The sequence below is a fragment of the Leptonychotes weddellii genome, chromosome 1, assembly GCF_054177405.1.
Source record: "Leptonychotes weddellii isolate Sample4059 chromosome 1, ASM5417740v2, whole genome shotgun sequence".
In the NCBI taxonomy this organism is placed as follows: Eukaryota; Metazoa; Chordata; class Mammalia; order Carnivora; family Phocidae; genus Leptonychotes; species Leptonychotes weddellii.
In genome coordinates, this window is record NC_138369.1 from 128,719,858 (window position 1) to 128,744,616 (window position 24,759).

At 38.4% G+C, this 24,759-nt stretch overlaps 1 protein-coding gene across 7 annotated transcripts in view; it reads left to right on the forward strand.

Moving 5' to 3' along the window:
- Nucleotides 1-24,759, forward strand: part of PCYT1A (phosphate cytidylyltransferase 1A, choline) — a 94,826-nt gene that overhangs the window by 32,213 nt on the left and 37,854 nt on the right. For 6 of the 7 annotated variants that reach the window (XM_031037171.2, XM_081832116.1, XM_081832127.1 and 3 more), the window contains 7 exons: nucleotides 68-194; nucleotides 13,395-13,494; nucleotides 18,860-18,976; nucleotides 19,878-20,029; nucleotides 21,966-22,044; nucleotides 22,478-22,620; nucleotides 24,512-24,700. In XM_031037171.2, coding sequence (XP_030893031.1) covers nucleotides 78-194; nucleotides 13,395-13,494; nucleotides 18,860-18,976; nucleotides 19,878-20,029; nucleotides 21,966-22,044; nucleotides 22,478-22,620; nucleotides 24,512-24,700 — 897 coding nt within the window. In that variant the 5' untranslated portion in view covers nucleotides 68-77. The remainder of the gene's footprint in view (nucleotides 1-67; nucleotides 195-13,394; nucleotides 13,495-18,859; nucleotides 18,977-19,877; nucleotides 20,030-21,965; nucleotides 22,045-22,477; nucleotides 22,621-24,511; nucleotides 24,701-24,759) is intronic. The other variant, XM_081832142.1, reaches the window with a different exon arrangement.

Genomic DNA, 24,759 nt, shown 5'->3' on the forward strand with positions numbered 1-24,759 from the left:
AAATACTGGTGACAGACTTTTTCTCCATTTCAATGAGAAAAAATTCTTTTTCACTTTCTATGACCAGTTAAAAGAAGATGGATGCACAGAGTTCAGCCAAAATGAACACAAGAAAGAGGAGAAAAGAGGTACCTGGACCCAATGGGGCAACAGAAGAAGATGGAATTTCTTCAAAAATGCCACGCTGTGCAATTGTAAGGAAGAGATTTCTTTGTTGAACACTTAACCTGGCAGGGGGAGGGTAGAAACTGATAGAAAATTGATGATATCAGTATGACAAGTCTTCTTAAATAATGGAAGGAATGAATAGTAAGTGTGAATAGTATTTTCACAGTTGTTGGAAATGTTATGCTTTCTTATCAAATTGTAGCTCACAGCTCATTTGCAAGAGCTTTACATTGGAACTGGAAAAAGAACGTTAGAAAAAAAAAAAGGATGTTAGGAAAATTTGGAAGTTGTATGTATATTAGGCTAAAGATCAAATTAAAACTAATGGAATAGAGAAATTGGAGCAGTCCTCTGATCTTAGTATCGTCTCATGGTGTTTAGTTTTCTGTGTCTTGTTTTTTTTCTCCATTCCTTCACTCTATTACTGGTTATATCTTAGATGAGAGCCTTTTTCTATTACTGCCTACCTTGTGTTCCTTTAACCCTGGGACGTTATCTTGTATTTGCTAACTACTGCCAAGCCTTCGATGAAAGACCCCATTCCAAACTGCTCATCCTGTCTGTTTGGTACCCTTCTTAAAGCTTCTCCTAAAGAACATGTCAAAGACCACATAAGCAATTGAAGTTATTATTTTTTTTTAAGATTTTTTATTTAATTATTTGACAGCGAGAGAGAGAGAGAGACAGCGAGAGAGGGAACACAAGCAGGGGGAGTGGGAGAGGGAGAAGCAGTCCCCCCGCTGAGCAGAGAGCCCGATGCGGGGCTCAATCCCAGGACTCTGGGATCACAACCTGAGCCGAAGGCAGACGGTTAACGACTGAGCCACCTAGGCGCCGCTGAAGTTATTATTGATATATAATATTATTATGAAATCCATGTTTTAAAATTCCAGTGAAAGGATTGTATGTTTCTGTGTTTTCTTTACCTATATTGACCATTAGCTGTTGATCAAACTGCAGTTTCCACTGTTTAGTTCTGGAGCTTCATGTAGTGCAAAGGGAAAAATATTTTTACTCTGACACAATTAACATTTGTTCCAAATCAGTACTCTATCTTGAGCAATAAAAACAACTGAATTCCCCCAACAAGAGACATATGCTTTAGGCCTGATATTGATGATGATATTGATGGTAGGGGCAAGTGTGTTAGTTTCCTATTGCTGCTTAACACATTGCCACAACTGTAGTGGCCTAAAACTGTACAGATATATTATCTTATAGTTCTGGAGGTCAGAAGTCTGAAATGGGTTTCAGAGGGCTAAAATCAAAGTGTTGATAGGGCTGGAGGTTCTAAGGGAGAATCTGTTTTCTTGTCTTTTCCAGCTTTGAGGGGGCTGTCCCCATTGCTTTGCTCATGGTGCCAGCTAGCAATCACATCACTCTTACTGCTGCTTCTGTCATCACATCTCTGCTGATTCTGACTTTTCTGCCTCTCACTTACAAAGACCCTTGTGATTACATTGAACATACCTGAATAATCCAGGATAATCACCCTGGTTCAAAATCCTTTAATTTAATCATATCCGGAAAGCCCTTTTTGCCATGTAAGGTAACATAGTCCCAGGTTCTAGAGAATAACATGTAGACGTCTTTAGGGGACCATTATTCACTGTAGCAAGTATACTCAGAAAATGACTCGGCAGTAAATAAAACAGGCCATTGTTAATTTCTGAATGCTTCTTAGAGAATTCAGGTTAAGGAGATATGGTGATAAGCACCAATTCAGCAATCAATCTTGGAGTAGGACAAGTTATAACCAAGTAGTTGATACTCGTTGCCAGTCACAATAGCCAGGGATAGAGCAAAGGCCAGCTTAGTGGAATGGGATCTTAAAAGACTTAAATTTCTTGGTCCTTAGAATTGAGGAATTTCAATGCTTTAAATTACTTTGCTTCATGTATTCATGTCACAAATCAGTTGAGTGACTTCCTACTTATTCCACATTCCTCTCTAGTACACACTGGCTATTTAGCATGCGCTAATGGTCAAAGATTCACTCACCCAACAGGCTGTACCAACCCTAGTGAGGGGTGTCTGTTAAATAAACTTGTCTGTTGTCTCCATTGTACACTTGTATGTTCTATCTCTGACCCCTTTTCAGCTCTGTAGCAAAAGCAAACAAGATTTTTTTTCTTTTTTTTTTAATAGCTCTATTGAGATCATATAATCCACCCATTTAACTATACAATTCAGTGGTTTGGGGTATATTTAGAGTTGTGCAGCCATCACCGCAACCAATTTTAGAATATTTTCATCACCCCCCAAAAAAGTCCCATCCCCATTCACAGTCACTTTCCATTACCTCCTAACTTCCAGCCTCTGGAAACTGCTATAGTAGTTAGGTCTCTATAGATTTGCCTATTCTGGACATTACATATAAATGGCATACATACATACATAGTCTTGTGGCTGGCTTCTTTTCGCTGAGCATGTTTTTAAGATTCATGTATTTGTATGTCATTTCTTTTTGTTGACAAATAATATTCCATCTCATACCACATTTTACTTATCCACTCATTAGTTGACATTTGAGTTGAACAAACAAGATTTTATCACACACAATGTGCCAGCATGGCCAGTAGGTGATAGGAGTATAAAGATAAATAAGACCTTCCCTTTGAGGGCGCCTGGGTGGCTCAGTCGTTAAGCGTCTGCCTTCGGCTCAGGTCATGATCCCGGGGTCCTGGGATCGAGGCCCACATCGGGCTCCCTGCTCGGCAGGAAGCCTGCTTCTCCCTCTCCCCCTCCCCCGGCTTGTGTTCCCTCTCTCGCTATCTCTCTCTCTCTGTCAAATAAATAAATTAAAAAAATCTTTAAAAAAAAAAAAAAAAAAAAGACCTTCCCTTTGAGAGATGTGAGCCTAATACGAGGCTCTATAGCTTAGAGCCCAGAAGAGGTTTTTTGTTTTTTTTTCCTTGCAAGGGGGAGAGAAATTGGAAGTATCACCAAGTATTAGTAGCTGGGGTGGTGGGTCAGAATGAATTGGAAAGAAGAGAGAAAATAATTAAGGAGGAATAATAAAGGTATAACTTTATGGCTAGTTTGTTTATAAGTATAAAGAATTTACTGATACAGATGTTTCTAAAGATACAATCAAAAAGAATCACAAAAATATTTATGAAGAATAAGACTTTTAGCCTATCTTAATATTTATCATATGTATAAATAAATCACAAATTGACAACAGTTCTGCTAATGGAGATAGATCTCACAATCTCATATATTGAGAACATCGATGTGCCAGTTGCTATGCATTGGAGATGCAAAGATGAAAAAATGACCGGGGCACCTGGGTGGCTTAGTTGTTAAGCATCTGCCTTCGACTCAGGTCATGATCCCAGGGTCCTGGGATCGAGCCCCGCATCGGGCTCCCTGCTCCGTGGGAAGCCTGCTCCTTCCTCTCCCACTCCCTGCTTGTGTTCCTTCTCTCGCTGTGTCTCTCTCTGTCAAATAAATAAATAAAATCTTAAAAAATATATTAAAAAAAAAAAAAAAAGATGACCTTGCTCTTAAGAAGCTCATAGACAGGGGCACCTGGGTGGCTCAGTCAGTTAAGTGTCTGCCTTTGGTTTAGGTCATAATCCCAGGATCCTGGGATCAAGCCTCACGTCGGGCTCCCTGCTCAGTGGAGAGTCTGCTTCTCCCTCTCCCTCTCCTTCTGTGTGCTCACTCACTCTCTCAAATAAATAAAAAAGAAGCTTCTTAAAAAAAAAAAAAGCTCACAGACAAATAGGGAAAATAGATAAATAATTAAGATACAGAATGAGGGATGCCTGGGTGGCTCAGTCAGTTAAGCATCTGACTCTTGATTTTGGCTTAGGTCATGATATCAGGGTTGTGAGGTTGAGCCCCACATCAGGCTCTGCACTGAGCAGGAAGCCTGCTTAGAGTTCTCTTTTCTCCCTCTCCCTCAGCCCCTCCCCTGCTTGCATACTCTCTCTCCTAAAAAAAAAAAAGCTAAATAGAAGAAAGAAGAGCAACAGATAAACTTGGATCTAGGGGTGGGGACAGTGGTTTTGGAAAAGCTTCATTGAGGAGATTATTTCTGAGCTGAACTTTGAAGGATAAATAGGAATTCAAGGAATGGACAAGGGGCACCTGGGTGGCTCAGTTGGTTAAGTGTCTGACTCTTGATCTCAGCTCAGGTCTTGATCTCAGGGTTGTGAGTTCAGGCCCCATGTTGGGCTCCATGCTGGGCGTGGAACCTACTTAAAAAAAAAGTTCTCCAAGAAATGGGTAAGAGATAGAATATAAGTTCAAGTGTGAAATAATAGTATGTTTAGCAAACTATGAGTAATATTACTAGAGTTTAAAGTTCAGAATAATAATCTGTAATAGATAAGGTAAGCAAGGGAGCAAAGGGCTGATTATGAAGGATCTTGTGTGCTGTGCTAAGGAGTTTGAACTTTATCCTGTGGATAATGTGATCAGATTTGTAGTTTAGAAGATCATCCTGATTGTTTTGGAAAGGATTAGTTGAAACAGGGATTGACAGAAACCAAAGGACTAGTTGTGAGATTGTTGTAATGATCCAGGTTGGAGATAATGAGAACTTAAACTAAAATTTTAAGTTTTTAAGGGGTAAAATAGACAATCCTTAGACATCGGGATGTAAAGGATGAGAGGTGTTAAAGATGACTCCTGGATTTCAGTCTTAGGTAGATTGTATAGATGGCATGCTTCTTACTTAAAGTAGAAATACAGAAAGATGGTTTAGGAGAAAGATGATTTTAATTTAGTACAAGTTCAACTTAGAAGGTCTAGGAGACATCCAAATAGTGGTTAGATAGATGAGCTCATTGTTTACATTCACTGAAATGGCAATAGGAGTCAGGGAGAATTATTGCTTTTCTTTTCTCCTTTTTACCTCCCTCTCCCCCCTTCTCCTTCTCCCTTTCTCCCTTTCTCCCTTTTCCTTTTCTTTCCTACCTTCCCTCCTCCCTCCCTCCCTCCCTTCCTTCCTTCCCATCCCCAGGGAGTGGAATCTTTTTGTTCTGTTCCTTATCCCTTCTTTCTCACACCATGTGGTATTCCTCTTGACTTCACAGCCTTTCTCTAGCAATATGGAAAAAATTTAGATCTCAGTAAGACCTGTTAACCATTTGTGCAGCATGTTTGGGTAAAAGGGAAATGTTTCTCTGTCATTTTGAAAGTTTTTGCTGAAAAATGTTTAAGAATCCTTGGAAGTAGAGTACTGGGAAGCCAATATCAAGTTCTGGTCATAATCTGAGTTATCTCCATTCCCTATTCCTAAGGACACCAGAATCTCATCTCTTTCACTGGAATTTTGAGGAATAGTGAGTTAATATATGTGAACATAATCAGGAGAAGTTTTATGAAAGCAGTATTGTATTCAGAAGATCATTCATAATTTGGGGATGATGATCATTAATCGTTATAATAGTATTAGTTATAATTTGTATAGAATTAGAAACTTGATATAGCATCTAGAATCTAATCTCTTAGATTAATACAATTTAGTTAATTTTGTTGGCATAATGAAACCTGTGTGCCATAGAACAACATGAGCTCATGTTGTTGATGATGACCTAAATGTTGAGTGCCACTATATGTGAAATATTGTGCTAGTTACTTTGCATATGCTCTTTTATTTAATCCTTGTAGCCATCTTATGGAGGCATGTATTATATTCCATTTAATAGAAGAGGAAAGCTGTGATTTCACAACTATTAAGTGATAGAGTTGGGATTTATTTATTTATTTATTTTAAAGATTTTATTTATTTATTATGTCAGAGAGAGAGAGAGCACACAAGCAGGGGGAGCGGCAGGCAGAGGGAGAAGCAGGCTCCCCACTGAGCAAGGAGCCCGATGTGGGACTCAATCCCAGGACCCCCTGGGATCATGACCTGAGCCGAAGGCAGATGCTTAACCGACTGAACCACCCAGGCGTCCCTAGAGTTGGTATTTAGATTTAAGTTTTTTCAAGTTCTAAATCCATGCCCTTTCATTTATGCTTCACAATCAGATAGTCAAACGACTTGAAAATAACATTCTGCAGGATTCCCTTGAGATTAAAATGAAGGAGGTATGTTTTAGGAGAATAAAGGTAGAAATACTTAGTCTTACTTTCATAAGGCTTAGCTTTTAGAGACACTGTTTTTAGAAAGATATTTTTAGAAATACTATTCATTCTAACTGGATTTGAGAATGAGAAAGATTTTGCTGATCTGTTGTAGTTGAAGAACCTTAGGTTTCATTTTCTATACTTAGGAGGAATTGAAACCCTAGCCAGGAGAGATAATCTGCATTTGCCTTCTGCCTTGGAACATACACAGTATACAGGGAAGATTGAAGAAACAGCTGTAAAAGATAGAACACTTTTTTTTTTAAAGATTTTATTTTATTTATTTTATATATTATTTATATATTTTATTTATTTTAAAGAGAGAGAGAGAGAAGGAGTGTGGGTGCGTGTGAGTGGGGGAGGGGCAGAGGGAGAAGGGAAGAGAGAATCCCAAGCAGAACTCTGTGCTGACCACGGAGCCTGACACGGGGCTCGATCCCAGGACCCTGAGATCATGACCTGAGCTGAAATCTAGGGTTAGATGCTTAACCGACTGAGCCACCCAGGTGCCCTGAAAGATAGGATACTTTAATGTATCTTTTTAAATTATTAAATTTAAAAATTATTAAATTTATTATTTAATAATTTATTATTATTATAATTATTAAAATTAAATTTTAAATTATTAAATTATTAAATTTTTAAATTGAGATAAAATTCATATAACATAAAATTCACTGTTTAAACCATTAAAAAGTGTACAATTCAGTGTTTTTTTTAGTGTATTCACAATGTTAATGCAGCCATCACCACTGTCTAATTCCAGAACATTTTCATCACCACAAAAAGAAGCCCCATATCTGTTAGCAGTCACCTTCCCCCATCCCCCCAACCTATCCCCTGGCAACCACTAATCTACTTTCTGTCTCTAGGTATTTGTCTATTTTGGACATTTCATATAAATGGAATCATATAGTATGTGGCCTTTTGTATCTGGCTTCTTATATTTAACACTGTTTTCAAGGTCCATCCAGGTGGTAGCATATATTAATACTGCATTCATTTTTACAGGTGAATAATATTACACATAGACATACCATTTTGTTTATCCATTCATCACTTTTTGGCTATCATGAATAATGCTGTTATGAACATTATTCATGTATAGATTTTTAAAAATACATATATGTTTTCAGGGGTGCCTGGCTGGCCCAGTCAGTGGACCATGTGATTTTTGATCTTGAGGTCATGAGTTCAAGCCCCATGTTGGGCGTAGAGCCTACTTAAAAAAATAATAATAAAATAAAATCTTTGTTTTCATTCTCTTGGTTATATACCCAGGAGTGTAATTTCTGGATCATATGGTATTCTGTGTTTAACATTTTGAAGAACTGTTTTCCAAAGTTGGGCACCAATTTACATTCACAGCAGCAGTGTATGAAGGTTCCAGTTTCTCCACATTCTTGCCATCACTGTTTTTGCCAGTGTTTTTGCTCACAGCCATCCTAGTGGGTGTGAAGTGGTATCATTGTGGTTTTCATTTGCATTTCCATGATGACTAATGTTGTTGAGCATCTTTCCATGTGCTTTTTGGCCATTAGTATATCTTCTTTGGAGAAATGTCTAGATCCCTTTTCCTCCCTTCCATTTTCCATGGCCTAACCCTAGATCTTTCACAGTTTCTTTTCCTAGAGCTGTTAACTTGGCCTTCTCTAGATTAATGTTTCTAGCTTGATATGGGCTTAATACAGTGCTCAGCAGTTCCATTAGTCATTTGCTGATACTCTGGTACATTTCCCACAACAGCTATTCCACATATTTTCTACTTTCCTCAAGCTTTCAGTCTCATTCCAACCTCACTGTTTTTCATAGGACATTTCATGTCCTTACTATACTGATAAAATTGAGGACATCAGATATAAATTTGTGTGTCTTTCCTCCTTTACATCTAACATTGTCCTTTTATCACCTTCCCTTCTTCTTTTAGAAAAGGGTGATTCTTCCTATTTCTGAAGCTAATACTTCCCCCCCACCCCCCCACCCCTGCTTTCCTTTGAAGCCATTCCCTACCATTTCTCTAGACTCTTCCTTCCTTAGTTATCTGTTTTTTCCTTCTCCCGTATTTTCAGTCTCTTTGGCTCCTTTTCCTCTGTCTTTGACATGTACAGATCTCCTTAACTTAAAAAAAAAAAAAAAGAAAGCCACTTGCTCTTTCTGTCTCCTCTAGGTACCTTTCAGTTTTTCTCATTCCTTTTATAGATACACATATCTAATGAGAGATTATTACTAATCTATTTCCTTTTCTTCTAATTTTCTTAAAGGCACTGGTGTTCTGACTTTTATTAATATATTCTAGAAGGTCTCTAATAGTCATTTAAATCTCCAAATTCAAAGACTTCTCTCAGTTCTCATTTTCTTTGATCTCAACTCCTTTTTTTTAAAACTTCCCCATTCCTGCTACTGTACTACTGGTACTACAATCTTATTTTCAGTTCAGAAATTCATTGTAAATGCCTCTTTTTCCTCAAGTGACAATATTTTCTCTCCTTTTTTTTTTTTTTTTTAAGATTTTATTTATTTATTTGACAGAGAGATAGCGAGAGGGGGAACACAGCAGGGGGAGTGTGAGAGGGAGAAGCAGGCTTCCTGCCAAGCGGGGAGCCCGATGCGGGGCTCGATCCCAGGACCCCGGGATCATGACCTGAGCCGAAGGCAGATGCTTAATGGCTGAGCCACCCAGGCGCCCCAATATTTTTTCTTTTTACCATGTACTACCCATTCTTCCTTCACAAATTCTACCACCCTTTCTACTCCCACAGCAACATTAATGGAAAAATCTGTAAGTCCATTTTCTTCTCCCTATAATAACCTGTAACTGGTCTCTTTCTGAATATGCAGAATAACCAATGGTGTCCCAGTAAACTGGCTCACTGCAGAGGAAAAAACCCTCTGATAGGTAGCATTTGCTGATTTCTGTGGCTGAGATCAGACTACCAATGATTTAATAACTGGCCCACAAAATTCCTGAATATTTAACAACCAACTCCAGTACACCATTGGTAATAACTTTCAGAGATACAATAAAACCCGTCTTTGATCTACATGTACTATTGTTAATAAATACATTTTTTTCTATTTGTTTTACAGATTTTTGCCTGTTTTTATATAAAAATATATATAAACTTTATTGCTATAATTCATATACCATTATAATTCACATACCCATTTCAGGTGTGCAATAAAGTGTGCAGAGTGTGCAACCATCATCATAATCTGTTTTAGAACATGTTTATCACCCCAGGGAGAAGCCCTGTATCCATTAGCAGTTACTCTCCATTTCTCCCTAATCCTCCAAGCCCTGTATAACCACTAATTTACTTTCTGTATAAATTTTCCTATTCTGGATATTATATATAAATGGAATCATACAATAAGTGGTCTTTTGTGGCCAGCTTCTTTCACTTAGCATAATATTTTCAAGATTTCAGGATCCCTGTTGTGGCATGTGTCAGTACTACATTCCTTTTTATGCCCAAATGTCCTTTGTTTCTTGAGGTATAACTTAAATATAATAGAGTGCACAGACCTTGAGTGTACAGCTCAATAAATTTTTACATATGTATATATCCATGTAATCACCAGTATTCCCAGAAGACTCTCATGCCCCTGCTTGTCAGTATCCACTTTACCCAAATTTCCTCCTTTTCCTGTGGCTTCTAGTCATCATAGATTAGCTTTGCCTGTTTTTGACCTTTATATAGATAGAATCATAAATTATGTGTTATTTTGTGAATAGCATATGTTTTTAGAAACACAAACTACTGTTAAGCAACTCTGAGTACTCACTTCTGGAGGATAAATTGTCTAATCTGTAGAGAAATCTCTATTAACTAAAGAAAATTATATATTTGGGTCATTGGTCTATTCTTATCTCCTTTAAAAAATGTTCTTAAATTGGGGCGCCTGGGTGGCTCAGTCGTTAAACGTTTGCCTTCAGCTCAGGTCATGATCCCAGGTTCTTGGGATTGAGCCCCACATCGGGCTCCTTGCTCAGTGGGAAGCCTGCTTCTTCCTCTCCCACTCCCTCTGCTTGTGTTCCCTCTCTCGCTGTGTCTCTCTCTGATCTTTTAAAAAAAATGTTCTTAAAAAGGATAGCACACATATGTACCCATGTCTCCTAAAAATGAATGTTTTATCTTTATAGCTTTAGCATATCTTAAACTAAGCTTATTATATAAGTGATTTTTAAAAAGAAATAGTTTTTTTTAAAGATTTATTTATTTTTAGGGAGAGAGCGAACATACAGTGAGGAGGGACAGAGGAAGAGGGAGAGAGATAACCTTAAGCAGGCTCCCCACTCACAATCCTGAGATCATGACCTGAGCTGAAATCAAGAGTCAGATGCCCAACCAACTGAGCCACGCTGGTGCCCCAAAAAGAAATATGTTTTAATTTTAAAACCTAATCTTAAAGGACGCGCGGGTGGCTCAGTCAGTTGAGTGTCTACCTCTTAGTTTCTGCTTGGGTTATGATCTCATGGTGAACCCTGAGTCAGGCTCTGCATCCAGGGTGGGAGTCTGCTTGAGGATTCTCCCCCTCTGCCTCTCCTCCTACTCACACCCTCTTTCTTTCTCTCTCTCAAATAAATATATAAATCTAAAACCTAGTCTTAAAAAATCCATACTTATCTGAAAAGAAAACAAAACAGTGTCTTCCCAGTTCCTGGATTCAGCCCCATCATAATATGATCTATTTAGAATTTAAAATTCTAAGCAAACATTACTACAGCCCAACAGAAATTAAAAGAATTATAAGGGAATGTTATGAACAACTGAATGCCAAAAAATTTGACAATTTAAATAAAATAGAAATTCCTAGAAAGAGACAAATTACCAAAACTGACCCAAAATGAAATAGAAAATCTGAATGGACTTATCCCAAGTTAAAAAAAAAAAAATCGAATTTATTTTTAAAAATCTTCCCACAAAGACAAGCCTAGTCCCAGATGCTTCATTGGTGAATTCTTTCAAACTTTAGGGAAGAAATAGTTCCCTGTTCTGAACAGTTTCTCTGCTATTTCAGAGAATATTTTCTATCCCATTTTATGAAACCAAACATCAAAGCCAGGCCAAAAAAAAAAAAAAAAAAACACAAGAAAAGGAAACTATAGTTCAAAATTTCTCACAAACTTATATGTAAAAATTCTTAACAAGATATTAACAAATCCAGGAACATATAAAAAGATTTATATAGCATGACCAAGGGGGAATTTTACTCTGGAATGCAAGGTTGGTTTGACATCCTAAAACTCGATCTAATACACCAGAAATAACAAAAGACAAAACCAGAATATGATTGTTTTAGTAATGCAGAAAAAGCATGTGACAAAATCCAACACCTTTTTATTATAAAAACTCTCAACAAATTGCAAAAACAATTTGTTTTTTTGATAAATGGCATCCACAAAAAACCTAGTTAACATAATATTTAATGGTAAAAGATTGCATGCTTTACCCCTAAGATTGGGAAAAAGGCAAGGATATTTGTTCTTGTTACTTCTGTTCAACATTGTGCTAGAGATTCCAACTAAGGCAATAAGGGATAATAAAAAGGAAATTAAAGGCATCCAGATTGGAAAGAAGTAAAACGTCTTTAGTCACAGATGACATGATCTCATATGTAGAAAATCCTAAGGAATGTACCAAACAAAGTGCTAGAACTAATAATTGAGTTTAGCAAAGTCACAGGACCAAGATCAAAATACAAAAATCATCTGAAATTATACACGCAGACACAACATTTGCACATATAAATCAATTTGCATTTCTATAGACTAGCAAGGGACAATCCAAAAATAAAGTTAAGAAAAACAATTCCCTTCACAATAGAATCAAATAGAATAAAATACTTAAGAATAAATTTTTTTTAGATTTTATTTATTTATTTGACAGAGACACAAAGAGAGAGAAGGAACACAAGCAGGGGGAGTGGGAGAGGGAGAAGTAGGCTTCCCGCTGAAGAGGGAGCCCGATGCGGGGCTCGATTACAGGACCCTGGGATCATGACCTGAGCTGAAGGCAGATGCTTAACCATCTGAGCCACCCAGGCGCCCCAAGAATAAATTTTTTAAAAATATTTTATTTATTTATTTGAGAGAGAGAGCACAAGCAGGGGGAGGACCCCAGAGGGAGAGGGAGAAGCAGGCTCCCCACTGATCAGGAAGCCTGATATGGGGCTCGATCCCAGGACCCTGGGATCATGACCTGAGCTGAAGGCAGATGCTTACCTGACTGAGCCACCCAGGTGCCCCAAAAATAAATTTAACAAAAACTCTGAAGTAAGGCTTTCCTCTGTAGAGGAAAGAGCATTCCTGCATTCTTATTTCAGCTTTGCCTCTGAGTAATTGCATATAATTCATACAATTTCTTTGAACCTTGTTTTCCTCGTCTTTAAATTGAGAATTATTGTGCTTCTTGCCTCACAGGGCTGTTATGAGCATTAGAATATATTTATAGTGTAAAGCATTATACAGTGATAATCATACTTAATAAAGCATACAGAAGCTATTTGCCTTCCCAGTCCCCTAGTTGAAGTGGTATGAAAATGTACTTAAGAACCTTGGCAATTTCCAGGGCGCCTGGGTGGCTCAGTCCTTGGGCATCTGCCTTCGGCTCGGGTGGTGATCCCAGGGTCCTGGGAGCAAGCCCCGCATCGGGCTCCCTGCTCACTTTGAAGCCTGCTTCTCCCTCTCCCACTCCCCCTGCTTGTGTTCCCTCTCTCGCTGTGTCTCTCTGTCAAATAAATAAATAAAATCTTAAAAAAAAAAAAAAAGAACCTTGGCAATTTCATCACATAGAACAGGGTCGGGTGTTGTGCCAGGTAGTGGAGGAGCCATTATTCTGGACCCAGTTAGTTGGGACTATGCTTAGTTTCCCATCCACCTCGCTCAATATTACGCTGAAATCACCAGTAAGACATTTATCTTTCCTATCATGATTTACTGATTTACCCATTTGGTAAAAGGTTGCAACTTTCACTTGTCATTTTGAAATGCCTTTTTTTCTTTTGTTATGGCTTTAGGAGGAACTTAATACCAGTATATTGAATAACTGATTGTTCTTTAAAGTTGCCATTTTTTGAGTATTTCAGCCTATACCATTGAATTTAACTTTCTTTTCCTTCACTTTCCTCTTCTTAAGGGCTTACAGCAGCCAGCTCCTTTTTCTGACGAAATTGAAGTTGACTTTAGTAAGCCCTATGTCAGGGTAACTATGGAAGAAGCCAGCAGAGGAACTCCTTGTAAGTAAATGCCTATTTATACTGTTGTTTTACTCTTGTTTTTAGCATTCAATTGTATTTATCAAACATACATGTACTTTCTATATTTTTTCCTCAGTTTACTTGTAAAGTCTAGTTAGGGGAGGGTTTCCTCCCATCTCCCAGTTGTTCTATTTGGGAAAAATAACTGTACTCCATAAAATTTCATTTTTTCTTCTTCTTATAAACTTGTTTCCTGTGATGTTGTTACAGCTTGAGATATAGTGGAACAGAGATAATAGGGTATTAGCCCGAGCTGGATTATAATCTCGTCTGTTTTTACAAAGGTCCAAAAATATGTTAGGCTGTCACGTTTTTAATAGCCTTCAGAATTGTCCCCCAGATCTCCCTTTCTATAAGTTAGTACCCTAGCTATGATGCTGCTTTAGGACAAAAATATTCCTAAGTGGGGAAATTCTTATCACTTAACTTTATCTTTACTGATATTTTTTAGGTTTTTTTTTTTAAATACTCACTTTATTATTTTTAAACCCTATACTCTTTATTTCTATGCTTAGTTTACATCATTAATGAGCTATTTTTGACTACATAAATTATTAATATGTATTCTAGATACTCTTCCTGCTTTGGACAAGTGGATTTAGGGATCCTCATAAAGAGAAACTTCCTTGAGTGTTAGGAATATAAAGCCCTATAGGCAGCTGTCCTTACTTATTTGTAAATTCTCCAGTTCTTTTTTTCAATCCTTTTTTGGTTCTTTCCATTACTATGGTAAGTGTTCTGTCTACTCTGTAAATGTAGGCCTGCACTCAAACCCAGGCAAGTACTAGGGAACAAGAGGTAGTTACAGCCACAAGACTATACATTTCCACTAGATAGAAGATATTTGTGGTTACTTTTTTTTTTTTATAAAGGTTGTTTTTTGTTTTGTTTTTGTTTTTTTTTAAAGATTTTTATTTATTTATTTGACAGAGAGAGACACAGCGAGAGAGGGAACACAAGCAGGGGGAGTGGGAGAGGGAGAAGTAGGCTTCCCGCTGATCAGGGAGCCCGATGTGGGGCTCGATCCCAGGACCCTGGGATCATGACCTGAGCCGAAGGCAGACGCTTAACGACTGAGCCACCCAGGCGCCCCTGTGGTTACTTCTTAATAGTGTTAGTATGTTTGCTCTCTGTTGTAACTGAAGAGTAGCAAAATATGAATACACATGAATGCTGGACAATTTCAGGCCAGGGATCCCAGTACTCCTTAGCTATTTCTTGGCTATATGGAGCACAGCTTTTGAGTCCTCAAAATTCCAGAGAATGCTTTCTTTTTGCAAAAGTGTTTAGATGTAGCTCATGTTGATCACGACCCTTCTGACTCATGATGGTATTTTGGACTTGGCTCCCCTTGAGTAATAAGCAGGCCAGTGGGGCAGGGCAAAATGACAACAAAACAGTGTAGTGGTGTCAGGTCAAATTTCAAAATGCCATCAAACAGTGCAAGGATCACATTCACATGTGATAGTAGACCTGTTGAAGGCAAGATCTTTTCATGTGCTCTCTAATAACACACATTCAGAATGTAGTACTTCACTCAGATCTGATCACGTTGGCTATATTACCCAGCTTATTGCTAATCTACAAATCACCTGTGGTACATAAAATGTTTGTGTGTGCATGTGTACTATTCCCAAGTTTTAAAGCTTATAGTTAACAAGCACTAACTAATCTAATTTTTAACAATTTTAGAATTAGAATTTTAACAATTTTAGAATTTTGTAAGTCATTTTTTGAGATTATCTACTTTATCATCTCTTCATTATATACATGAAGAAATTGAAGTCCTCAGAAACTAAGAAGTGAGAGCTTCCCTATAATAAAACAAATAATTAGTGATAGAATTGAAACTAAAACCTAAGTTTCTCCATCTTTGTGTTCTTTTCACCCTGGAGTGATGCTGCTCTTTGTAGACATTAGTTATAAAAAAATAGAAGGCCATTGGCAAACTGATTGCATTTTAAGTGGAACAAAGAGTCACAAATTAGCCTATAAAGTTGGCTGGTCTAATTTGGTCTCCAGTTTTTCTCCTATATCTCATTCTGTCTGTTCAGTCTTAAGTTAAATAACCACGTGACTATTCATGCCAGTGTTGGACAAGGAGTAAACCAATAAAGAATCTACACATGCCATGATTAGTGAATTTTAAACCAATAACTTGTACAAGGGTCATCCTTCCCACCCCCCCCACACCATGTCTTCAGTAGGGAGGTTAAGGGAATACAAGAAAGGAGTTGGTATAATCTAGGAGAAAACTCACTACCCAGAGGGAAAAAAAATATAGCTTGAAAGATGAAAAGTTTATTTCTTTTGGAAGATGAAAGAAAAAAGTCAGCAATATGTTTTCTAGGAGAAAGGGAAAAAAAAGGCAAAGTCTGAAGGGCAATGGAATCTGTTAGGGGCAAAAGTTTTGGTGATAGGTATTTGAGAGAATATATCAAAAGATGCAGTAAATTGAAACACAGACCTGTTCTGCCTAAAGGAAAACATATTTATTTAGCCAACAGTAGTGCAAGGACTATAATTTATAAAACAAATCAGGACCATTTTGAAAGTGAAAGGGGGTTGCTCTTAATAATAAGCTGAGACAATATATAAATCAGGGTTTGGTCATCCTGGCCAGTAGACACTTGGTAAGAGAATGAATAACTCGTGCTTTTCCCCACATTTTCTCATTCAACAGTGTTCCTTTCTGGCCATTTGGTTACTATATTAGCCTGGGTTTGCTAAAGACTTGGGGGTAAGTCATGGGGAATTGAGAGTATAGGAGGCTGGGGAAACACTGAAGAGGGCAAGAAGCACATCTGGAATTTGGTCTGAGAAACGGTTCGGAGGTGACTTGGCCTGATAACAGGATGATTAACCCTGGCAAACAGCCAGTAGATCAACAGCATTCTGTACTACTGTACTATTTCCACCACCCTCATCTCGCTTTGCCCATGCTATACGCTAATGTCAAAGAAACAACAACAAAATATTCTTAATTTTTGTATTCTATGCTTTGTCTTTTAGGATCAAAAAAAGTGAGATCATAGTTATGCTGGACTTGTTTAGGAAAGATGGAAGTATGTTAGTTACTTCATGGTCATGATTTCTAGGATGTAGAAGACAGATTAGGCTCCTCAGATTTTGTTTTCTTTTGCTTTGTTTTATGGATGAGGAAACTGAGTCTTAAAGAGGTTAAGATTACAGAGGAAGGAGGCTGGTGGTTAAGTTGGAGCTGTAATTTTTCTGACTCTTAAATCCGTTATATTACTTGTTTTTCGTTATATTGGCATATCTGTTTTATTTAAAAATTTAATTTCCTATATTATAAACCAATACATTCCCATGGCCTAACATTAATAAAGTACAAATAGAGTACAGAGTGAAACGTCTTCCTATTATCACTATCTCACAGCCACACACTGTCCCTCCCTCCCACCCTTTTAGTAGGTGTATCATAGTACATTCACTCCTTCCATTGAGATTTAGGTTGTTTCCAAACTTTGATTATTACAAACTATGCTGCAATGAATAACATACATATTTACAAATCTATCTGTGAGAAAAATTCCTAGAACTAGAATAGCTGGGCCATTGTAGGTGTAGCTGGGCCATTGTAGGAGATAAAACATCCGATGACTTCAGGTACTTTCCAGAAAAAAAGGGTAAAAGCATTTATCTTTTGATAGATATTGTCTAATTGCCCTTTTTTAAAAGATTTTATTTATTTATTTGAGAGAGAAAGCATGTGCATGCTTGGCGCACGAGTAGGAGAAGGAAGAAAGGGGCAGAGGGAGAGGGAGAAGCAGACACCCTGCTGAGCAGGGAGCCTGATGCGGGGCTCCAGCCCAGGACTCCCGGATCAAGACCTGAGCCAAAGGCAGGTGCTTAACCAACTGAACCACCCAGACACCCCTCTAATTGCCCTTAAAAGTTGTACCAATTTATGTTTCTATCCCCAGTGTATGATTTCTCAGTTTAAAAGCTAGTTATTTATCGATAAAGCTATCTGGAAAGAAAAGTCCACAGACCTTTTGAGAACCAGTTTTCTCCCCCTTGATCCATTGTCCTCAAGACAGGAAGGAAAAGATGTATCTTACCCCTACCTTCAGTATGGTATATCTGATGAGGCTCCCCTTCTTTCCCAGAATGATGTAGCTGTTCCTACTGTTATTTTCTGCTGCTATAGTTAAATACTCTTCTTTTATTCACATATGGGAATATGTTACTAGGACTTGTTAGATTTATTATTTGAAGCATTATGTCAGATCCATTCTCAGTGTGTTTGTTTGGCTTTGGTATTAGTCTTGTGCCCCCAAGAGATCATTCATTACCTGGATTTTCTTTCATAGTCCACTACTACTAAAAATAGACAATCTGTTCTCTGTTATTCTCACTAATGGAGAGAAGAGGAAAAACTCTAACATAAAGTCCTATAAGATTGATATTTGACTTTTAAATACTTAGTATATCACCCTCTACTGAGAAAGTATAACATCACGCTCACTGTCAGGGAGAAATACTTGAAGGAATCCCATCTGTTATCACAGAGCAGGTATTGAGGGTGACTAGGACTGAGAAGCAATAAATTGGTAACTGATACCTTCACCCCTTTCACCTTCCCTCTCTCACCACTCTGGATCACTTCTTACTCACTGGGCAATTGGAGGGAGGTTTATTTTCAAAGCAAAGCTTAGTTATTAGTAATCAAGGCAGCCTGAAAATGAGAGAGCAAGCAGCAAGAGTATAGCTTAACTAATACTCTGTTTAAACATGACTGAAATTTAAGCATAAGCTGAAGGTGAGGATTTTGAAGTTTAGGACATAATATGTTATGTAGCTCTTCCCATTCACTTTTTTTTTTAAGATTTTTATCTATTCATTTGAGAGAGAGAGCATGAGTGAGCAAGCAAGAGAGCACAAGTGGCAGAGGAGAGGGAGAAGCAGGCTCCCTGTTGGGCAGAGAGCCCGATGTGGGGCTCGATCCTAGGACCCTGGGATCATGACCTGAGCTGAAGGCAGATACTTAACCGACTGAGCCACCCAGGCGCCCCTTCTCATTCACTTCTAAAATAACTTCAAGAAAAAGCAATCATGAAATCCAGTTACACGAGCAGTTTGATGAAATCAGGCTAACAGAGAGTCAATGGATGTGATGTCCAAAAAGAGGCTTTGGAGCCAAGGAAGTCTGTGATATTATTCCTCACAACCCCAACCCATCCTTCCATTAGGGTGAATATCCAGAGAACACCTTGAGAAAGGGGTGTGCAAGGATGGAACACAGTGCCATTTCTATTTGTCAAATATGAAGTATTGAATCAGTGTGTTTTTTGTAATAAATTCTTTCCTTTGGATTTAGGTGATAGGCCTGTGAGAGTTTATGCTGATGGAATATTTGACTTATTTCACTGTGGTCATGCCCGGGCTCTGATGCAAGCAAAGAACCTTTTCCCTAATACATACCTCATTGTAGGAGGTAAGAAAACATCTGATGACTTTAGGTGCTTTCCAGAAAAAAAAAAAATTATAGTAGCCTTTTTCTCCTCTTGTAACATGAATACTGGCTCTTGGTTTGGTTTTTAAATGAGGGATATAGGACAGCCTCTCTAAAACATGAAGTATATGAATTATATAAACCTGGTGAGAGAAGCTCCAAGCTCTTTGACCTGAGATGTCCAGTTTTTAAGCTCTGTTTTTAGCTGAGTTTCTGCAGTTTGGGGAGCAACAGTGACCCCTATTGCCTACTTAAGAACAGCATTTATTCTAGATTTCGGTTTGTCTTTTTTTTTTCCTTTAGACTTTATTTATTTGAGAGAGTGTGTGAGGGGGGTGGGAGGAGAGAGAAGCAGAGAGGGAGGGAGAAGGACAAGCAGACTCTGTGCTGAGCATGGAGCCCAACAGGGGTCTCGATCCCAGGACCCTGAGATCGTGACCCAAGCCGAGACCAAGAGTCAGATGCTCAACTGACTGAGCCACCCAGGCATCCCTGTTTATCATTTTGAATCAACTGAAGTGCAAAAGTCTGTTAAGCAAATATTATGTGGTCCAGTACAGTCTTATGAAAATATAAGAAAACATTTTTAAAAACTTAAGTGATGCAGAAATTCACAGCAGGTTAATTTCAAAGCCAAAGATTTTAGGCCCTTGTTGTATCCTCTCCTCTCCACAAAGTGTGAACATGCTTTTTATTGAGCATTGGTCCTGAAGATGTATCTTGGATTAGGAAAAGCATTGTTACTCAGACTGAGCTGTATCCAGAAAATTCTTCTCCAGGTGGGAAGATTGGTTGTAGTCCTAGGAAACGGGAGAGGTTGGTGACTGAGGATTGGTTAAGCGAAGGGACTTGGACTTACAACTTTATGATGTGGTGAACTCAGTTTGCAGTGATGAACTTACGCACAACTTCAAAGGCTTCACGGTGATGAATGAAAATGAGCGCTATGATGCAGTGCAGCACTGCCGCTATGTGGATGAGGTGGTGAGGAATGCCCCCTGGACCCTGACACCAGAGTTCCTGGCAGAGCACCGGGTAAGAAACTCAGCACATGTTCCCATTCCTTGTTCTGGAATTCCCTCAACTCTCAAGACTTCTGGGGCTTGGGGTAGTTTTCCACTAGCCTTTTTTTATTTTATTTTATGCTCTATGTAAATTTCACATAGAAGAGATGACAGTGATATTACTACTACTAATAATCATCCCTAACATTTATATGGGGTTTGGTGGTTTACAAGCACTTTTACATCCATTAATATTTCATTTGCTCCCCAAAACAATCTTATTGGGTAGCTATTATTTCTACTATACATATGAGAACAGAGCCAGAGAAACCAAATGACCTGGTCTGGGATACACAGTAGCAGGGCTAGAAACTGAACTCTTTAGTTAAGTGATTTTTATACCCCCACACTATGAATGTGTTCATCCTCCTAACATACCAGTCCTTTAGAATATACAGAGCCTCAGCTATGCTCTCAAGGAGTTCCAGGAAACATAGACTTCTCTTATGCTGACTTAAATCTAGTTTCAGGGCTTTGATTTTGGGCTAGAAGTTGTATGGGATCAGAAACTGGGAGGTTTCCCACTTTTGCTCATTGAGTTAGTAGTATAAAACCCCTCACTCCTTTTAATTCTCACATGTTAAAGAAACAAGTTTCCTATAAATGGCGGGTATAAAAGGTGAGAAGGGTTTATCAGGTCAGGTCGAGGTCCCCAAGCTTGAGGAACCAGCAAGCATATTGTCAGTTCTCAGCAGGGGTATGTGGAATGTCAAAGGTGAGTTGTTCAATGAGGCAGAAAGAACAAAAGTAGCCAAAGTGCTTCAAAAGCAATACTTGGGGGTAGGCCTGAAGCTAAAGGGTATTTGTTAAAACTTTTGGGATTAGGACAGACCTTTTGTAGTTCTCTAGCTTTTCTATATCAATACTTGACAGCCAGTGGTACCAAAGGTGATGAATAAGATTATTCTCAGCAACCACAGCCAGGCAGGCCCAGGCAGAAGAGGTTAGAGGAACTTTTAACTTCCCATTTCTCCTTGTTAGCAGTGAATCCTCAGCCAGCAGTCTTACTTGGCCACCATTCTTATTTTCAGTTTGCTGCCTATCGATCCCTGGCAAATTGTTCATAGGTAATCAGGATGTTAGCTGAGAGTCTCTGACACATTCTTGATAGACATGCTTCACACTACAGTGGCTTCTGGGAATTAGGTATAGTAGTTGTATTAGCAATTACATTAGTAAAGGGCATATGGCCTACTCAGGAATGACCAAATAAGTAAGCTTAGCATATCTCTCTGAAAGATTATTGATCCCAGTGCTATTGATCTGTTTTCACTGTTGCAAGAGGTATTGACAGTAGTAAAATGATAGAGCCCAAGACCTAAAGGTCTTTTATGGCTTTGAATTTTACATTCCTCAGGAGTATAGATGTATCTGTTCTAGTAAAAGGGCTCTTGGTTGCTATTTTTATATTCCCACTCATCTCATGGACTGAGAGAGAAACCAGCTAAGGAAGAAGTGACCTCTTTTGCATATTTTTAGAAACTCTTATTTGACCAATCTTTATAGACCCAGGAGGATGGGGAGATTTCCTTTCTTCTTTCCTCAGCTCCGCTCACTAACACACCAGCAAATCCTCTAGTTGTGTTTACTACAGCATGATGACTGGTGTGCAGTGTGAGGGTAGCGCTTCCAGTAGACCAGGAGAATTAGCTAAAAAAAGAAACTGGTCAACTTCATATTTATGAGTGATAAATAATTAGATTGGGTGGCTTGTGAATGAGTCACAGAATTTATGAAGCAAAGCAAAGAGAGATAAAGAAAAAAAGTCCATTTGAGGCCTGGCCTCCCCTTGTCCTTTATCTGGATCTGGGGGAGTATTTACTGGGAGAGTATTTTCTGGGGGAATATTTACTGGTTCTTTTTGATGGCAGTGATCCTGGGTTTTACGTGATTTTTCCTTATTTCAGATTGATTTTGTAGCCCATGATGACATCCCTTATTCTTCTGCTGGGAGCGATGATGTTTATAAGCACATCAAGGAAGCAGGTGAGTAAGCTGATGTACATCCTCACTTTATGGAGTCTCAGGGGCAGTAACAGAGATTTAATGACATTGCTACTTTACAGAGGAAAACTTATACACTTAGAAATTCAATATACTTTCAGTCACACTTAAGATGTTTATGTGAGCATAGCACTGATATCCATCAATTCTCAGTCTAAACATCTACTTTTGATATCTCTTTTAATTTTAGGAATCTCTCTCCCAGGCCCATATTTTTTTTTAATATTAGGGCCATATAGTTCTTCCTTTCCTTACCCCTAGCCTTTGATTCAGTCCTCCTCCTGTATGTCAGCATCTCCAGACTTCACTTAGAAGATCGTTTTTTGAGGAAAAGAATGTTGCTCCCAGTGTCCATCTAGTCCTACTGCCTGAGTTAACCAGAATGTCACAGTGTTTGTATGTGTTCTTGGATTAGGTATGTTTGCACCAACACAGAGGACAGAAGGTATCTCCACATCAGACATCATCACCCGAATTGTCCGGGATTATGATGTTTATGCCCGACGGAACCTACAGAGGGGCTACACAGCAAAGGAGCTCAATGTCAGCTTTATCAATGTGAGTTCGACTTCATCCCAGAGTTCCCTGGCCCTATAGGACACACGTTTGCCTCCTACTTTATCTGAGCTAAAGTTGCTTTTCAGTCTGCTGTAATTATCACCTCCAAAATTCAATGAATGCCTCTTTGCTGATTACACTGTGCTAAGCTCTCTACAAAAAGAATAAAACAGAGGCATTCTCTGCCTTAATGGTCTAGTATCAACACATTGATATAAAGACACACAGCCAATTAAATAAGAATATGTTACTCGAGGTGCCTGGGTAGCTCAGTCGTTAAGCATCCACCTTTGGCTCAGGTCATGATCCCAGTGTCCTGGGATCAAGCCCCGCATTGGGCTCCCTGCTCAGCGGGGAGCCTGCTTCTCCCTCTCCCACTCCCCCTGCTTGTGTTCCCTCTCTCGCTGTGTCTCTCTCTGTCAAATAAATAAATAAAATCTCAAAAAAAAAAATATGTTACTTAACATAGTACAGTATTTATATCAAATATATTTAAAACAGCTTTTTTTTTTTTTTGATTCGATGGTCTTTGGAAAATGTAATGAAAGTTGCGGGTCCTCTCCCTGTGTGGATAGTGGCACACAACATTTTCCATGCAATTTCTCAGGGCATGTGGACCTAGGTTTTAAAATTTGATTTATGAAAGCAAAGTGTATCTTAGCTTAATATTGCCTTTTAGAAACAAACTGCTATACATGTTGTATATAAATTTTATCTTAATAAAGTTGATTTTAAAAGAAGAAAGCTGGGCGCCTGGGTGGCTCAGTTGGTTAAGCGACTGCCTTCGGCTCAGGTCATGATCCTGGAGTCCCAGGATCGAGTCCCGCATCGGGCTACCTGCTCAGCAGGGAGTCTGCTTCTCCCTCTCCTGCTCCCCCCTCTTGTGCTCTTTCTCTCTCTCACTCTCTCTCTCAAATAAATAAATAAAATCTTTAAAAAATAATAAAAATAAAAGAAGAAAGCTGCTAACTATAATTCTATACAAGTAGCTTACCGTGCTCCCTTACCTGCTGCCAGTTGTGTGAATAATGAATAGATGAAATGGTTTTATCGAAATGTGTTTATCTTTGCAGATAAACCCTAGCTGTTGTTAACCACCTACTACAGAATCTTTTTCAGGTGTTTAAAAATACTAAACATATTCCCGTTCCCCTTTATGATCTGGAAATTATGAAAATACTTTTCCTTTGGCTAAACATCCTCCCCCCACCCCCAGAGGGTTCATACCATTTTCCCTTCTGTTAGGGAAGCTGGTAGGACCATAGAGTATCATCTTCATTTTGCAAATGAGCAAACAGATCTCTAAATACTAAAAAATAAAACAAACAGCTCTTCTAAAATCATAGCATAAGCCAATGATAGAAAGCATCCAGTACAATAAACAAATTAAGTAAAAGATCTGCTACTTCAACCTATTATAGTTGTCTTATTCTTGGCAATATTGTGCAGTAATCCTGTGGCTCCTTATGTATCTTCATCTAGAATGGGGTTTGGGTTATGTTGGGCATGTTTATGTTCCAAGTTTATGGGGTTTTTTTTTTTAATTATTATGTTCAGTTAGCCAACGTCTTGTACATCACTAATTTTTGATGTAGTCTTAAAAAATCTGACTTCATTTGGCTATATGCCCATCTGTTACTGAGCATACTCTATATATTTAGTTTAGTCCAGGCTTCTACAATGTTCGGATTATCACACTTTCATATAAGATGACCATCCAGAGTATATTTAATCTGTTATTATGCTAGAGAAACAAGGGATAGATTAGGGCGAAGTGAAATTCTAATGGCTGGAAATAGTGTCAGTAGAGTGCTGAAATGTTTTTTTCTTCTTCTCCCTTTGGAATGGAGGTCAGAGTATTATTTCTCAAAACAATTATTTCTTTACTTAGGAGAAGAAATACCACTTGCAAGAGCGGGTTGACAAAGTAAAGAAGAAAGTGAAAGATGTGGAAGAAAAGTCAAAAGAATTTGTTCAGAAGGTCGAGGAAAAAAGCATTGATCTCATTCAGAAATGGGAGGAGAAATCCCGAGAATTCATTGGAAGTTTCCTGGAAATGTTTGGTCCAGAAGGAGCGCTGGTATGTTCTTTCCTGGTGGACAATTTAGGGAATTTCAGGAAAATTTAGGGAATTTTCAT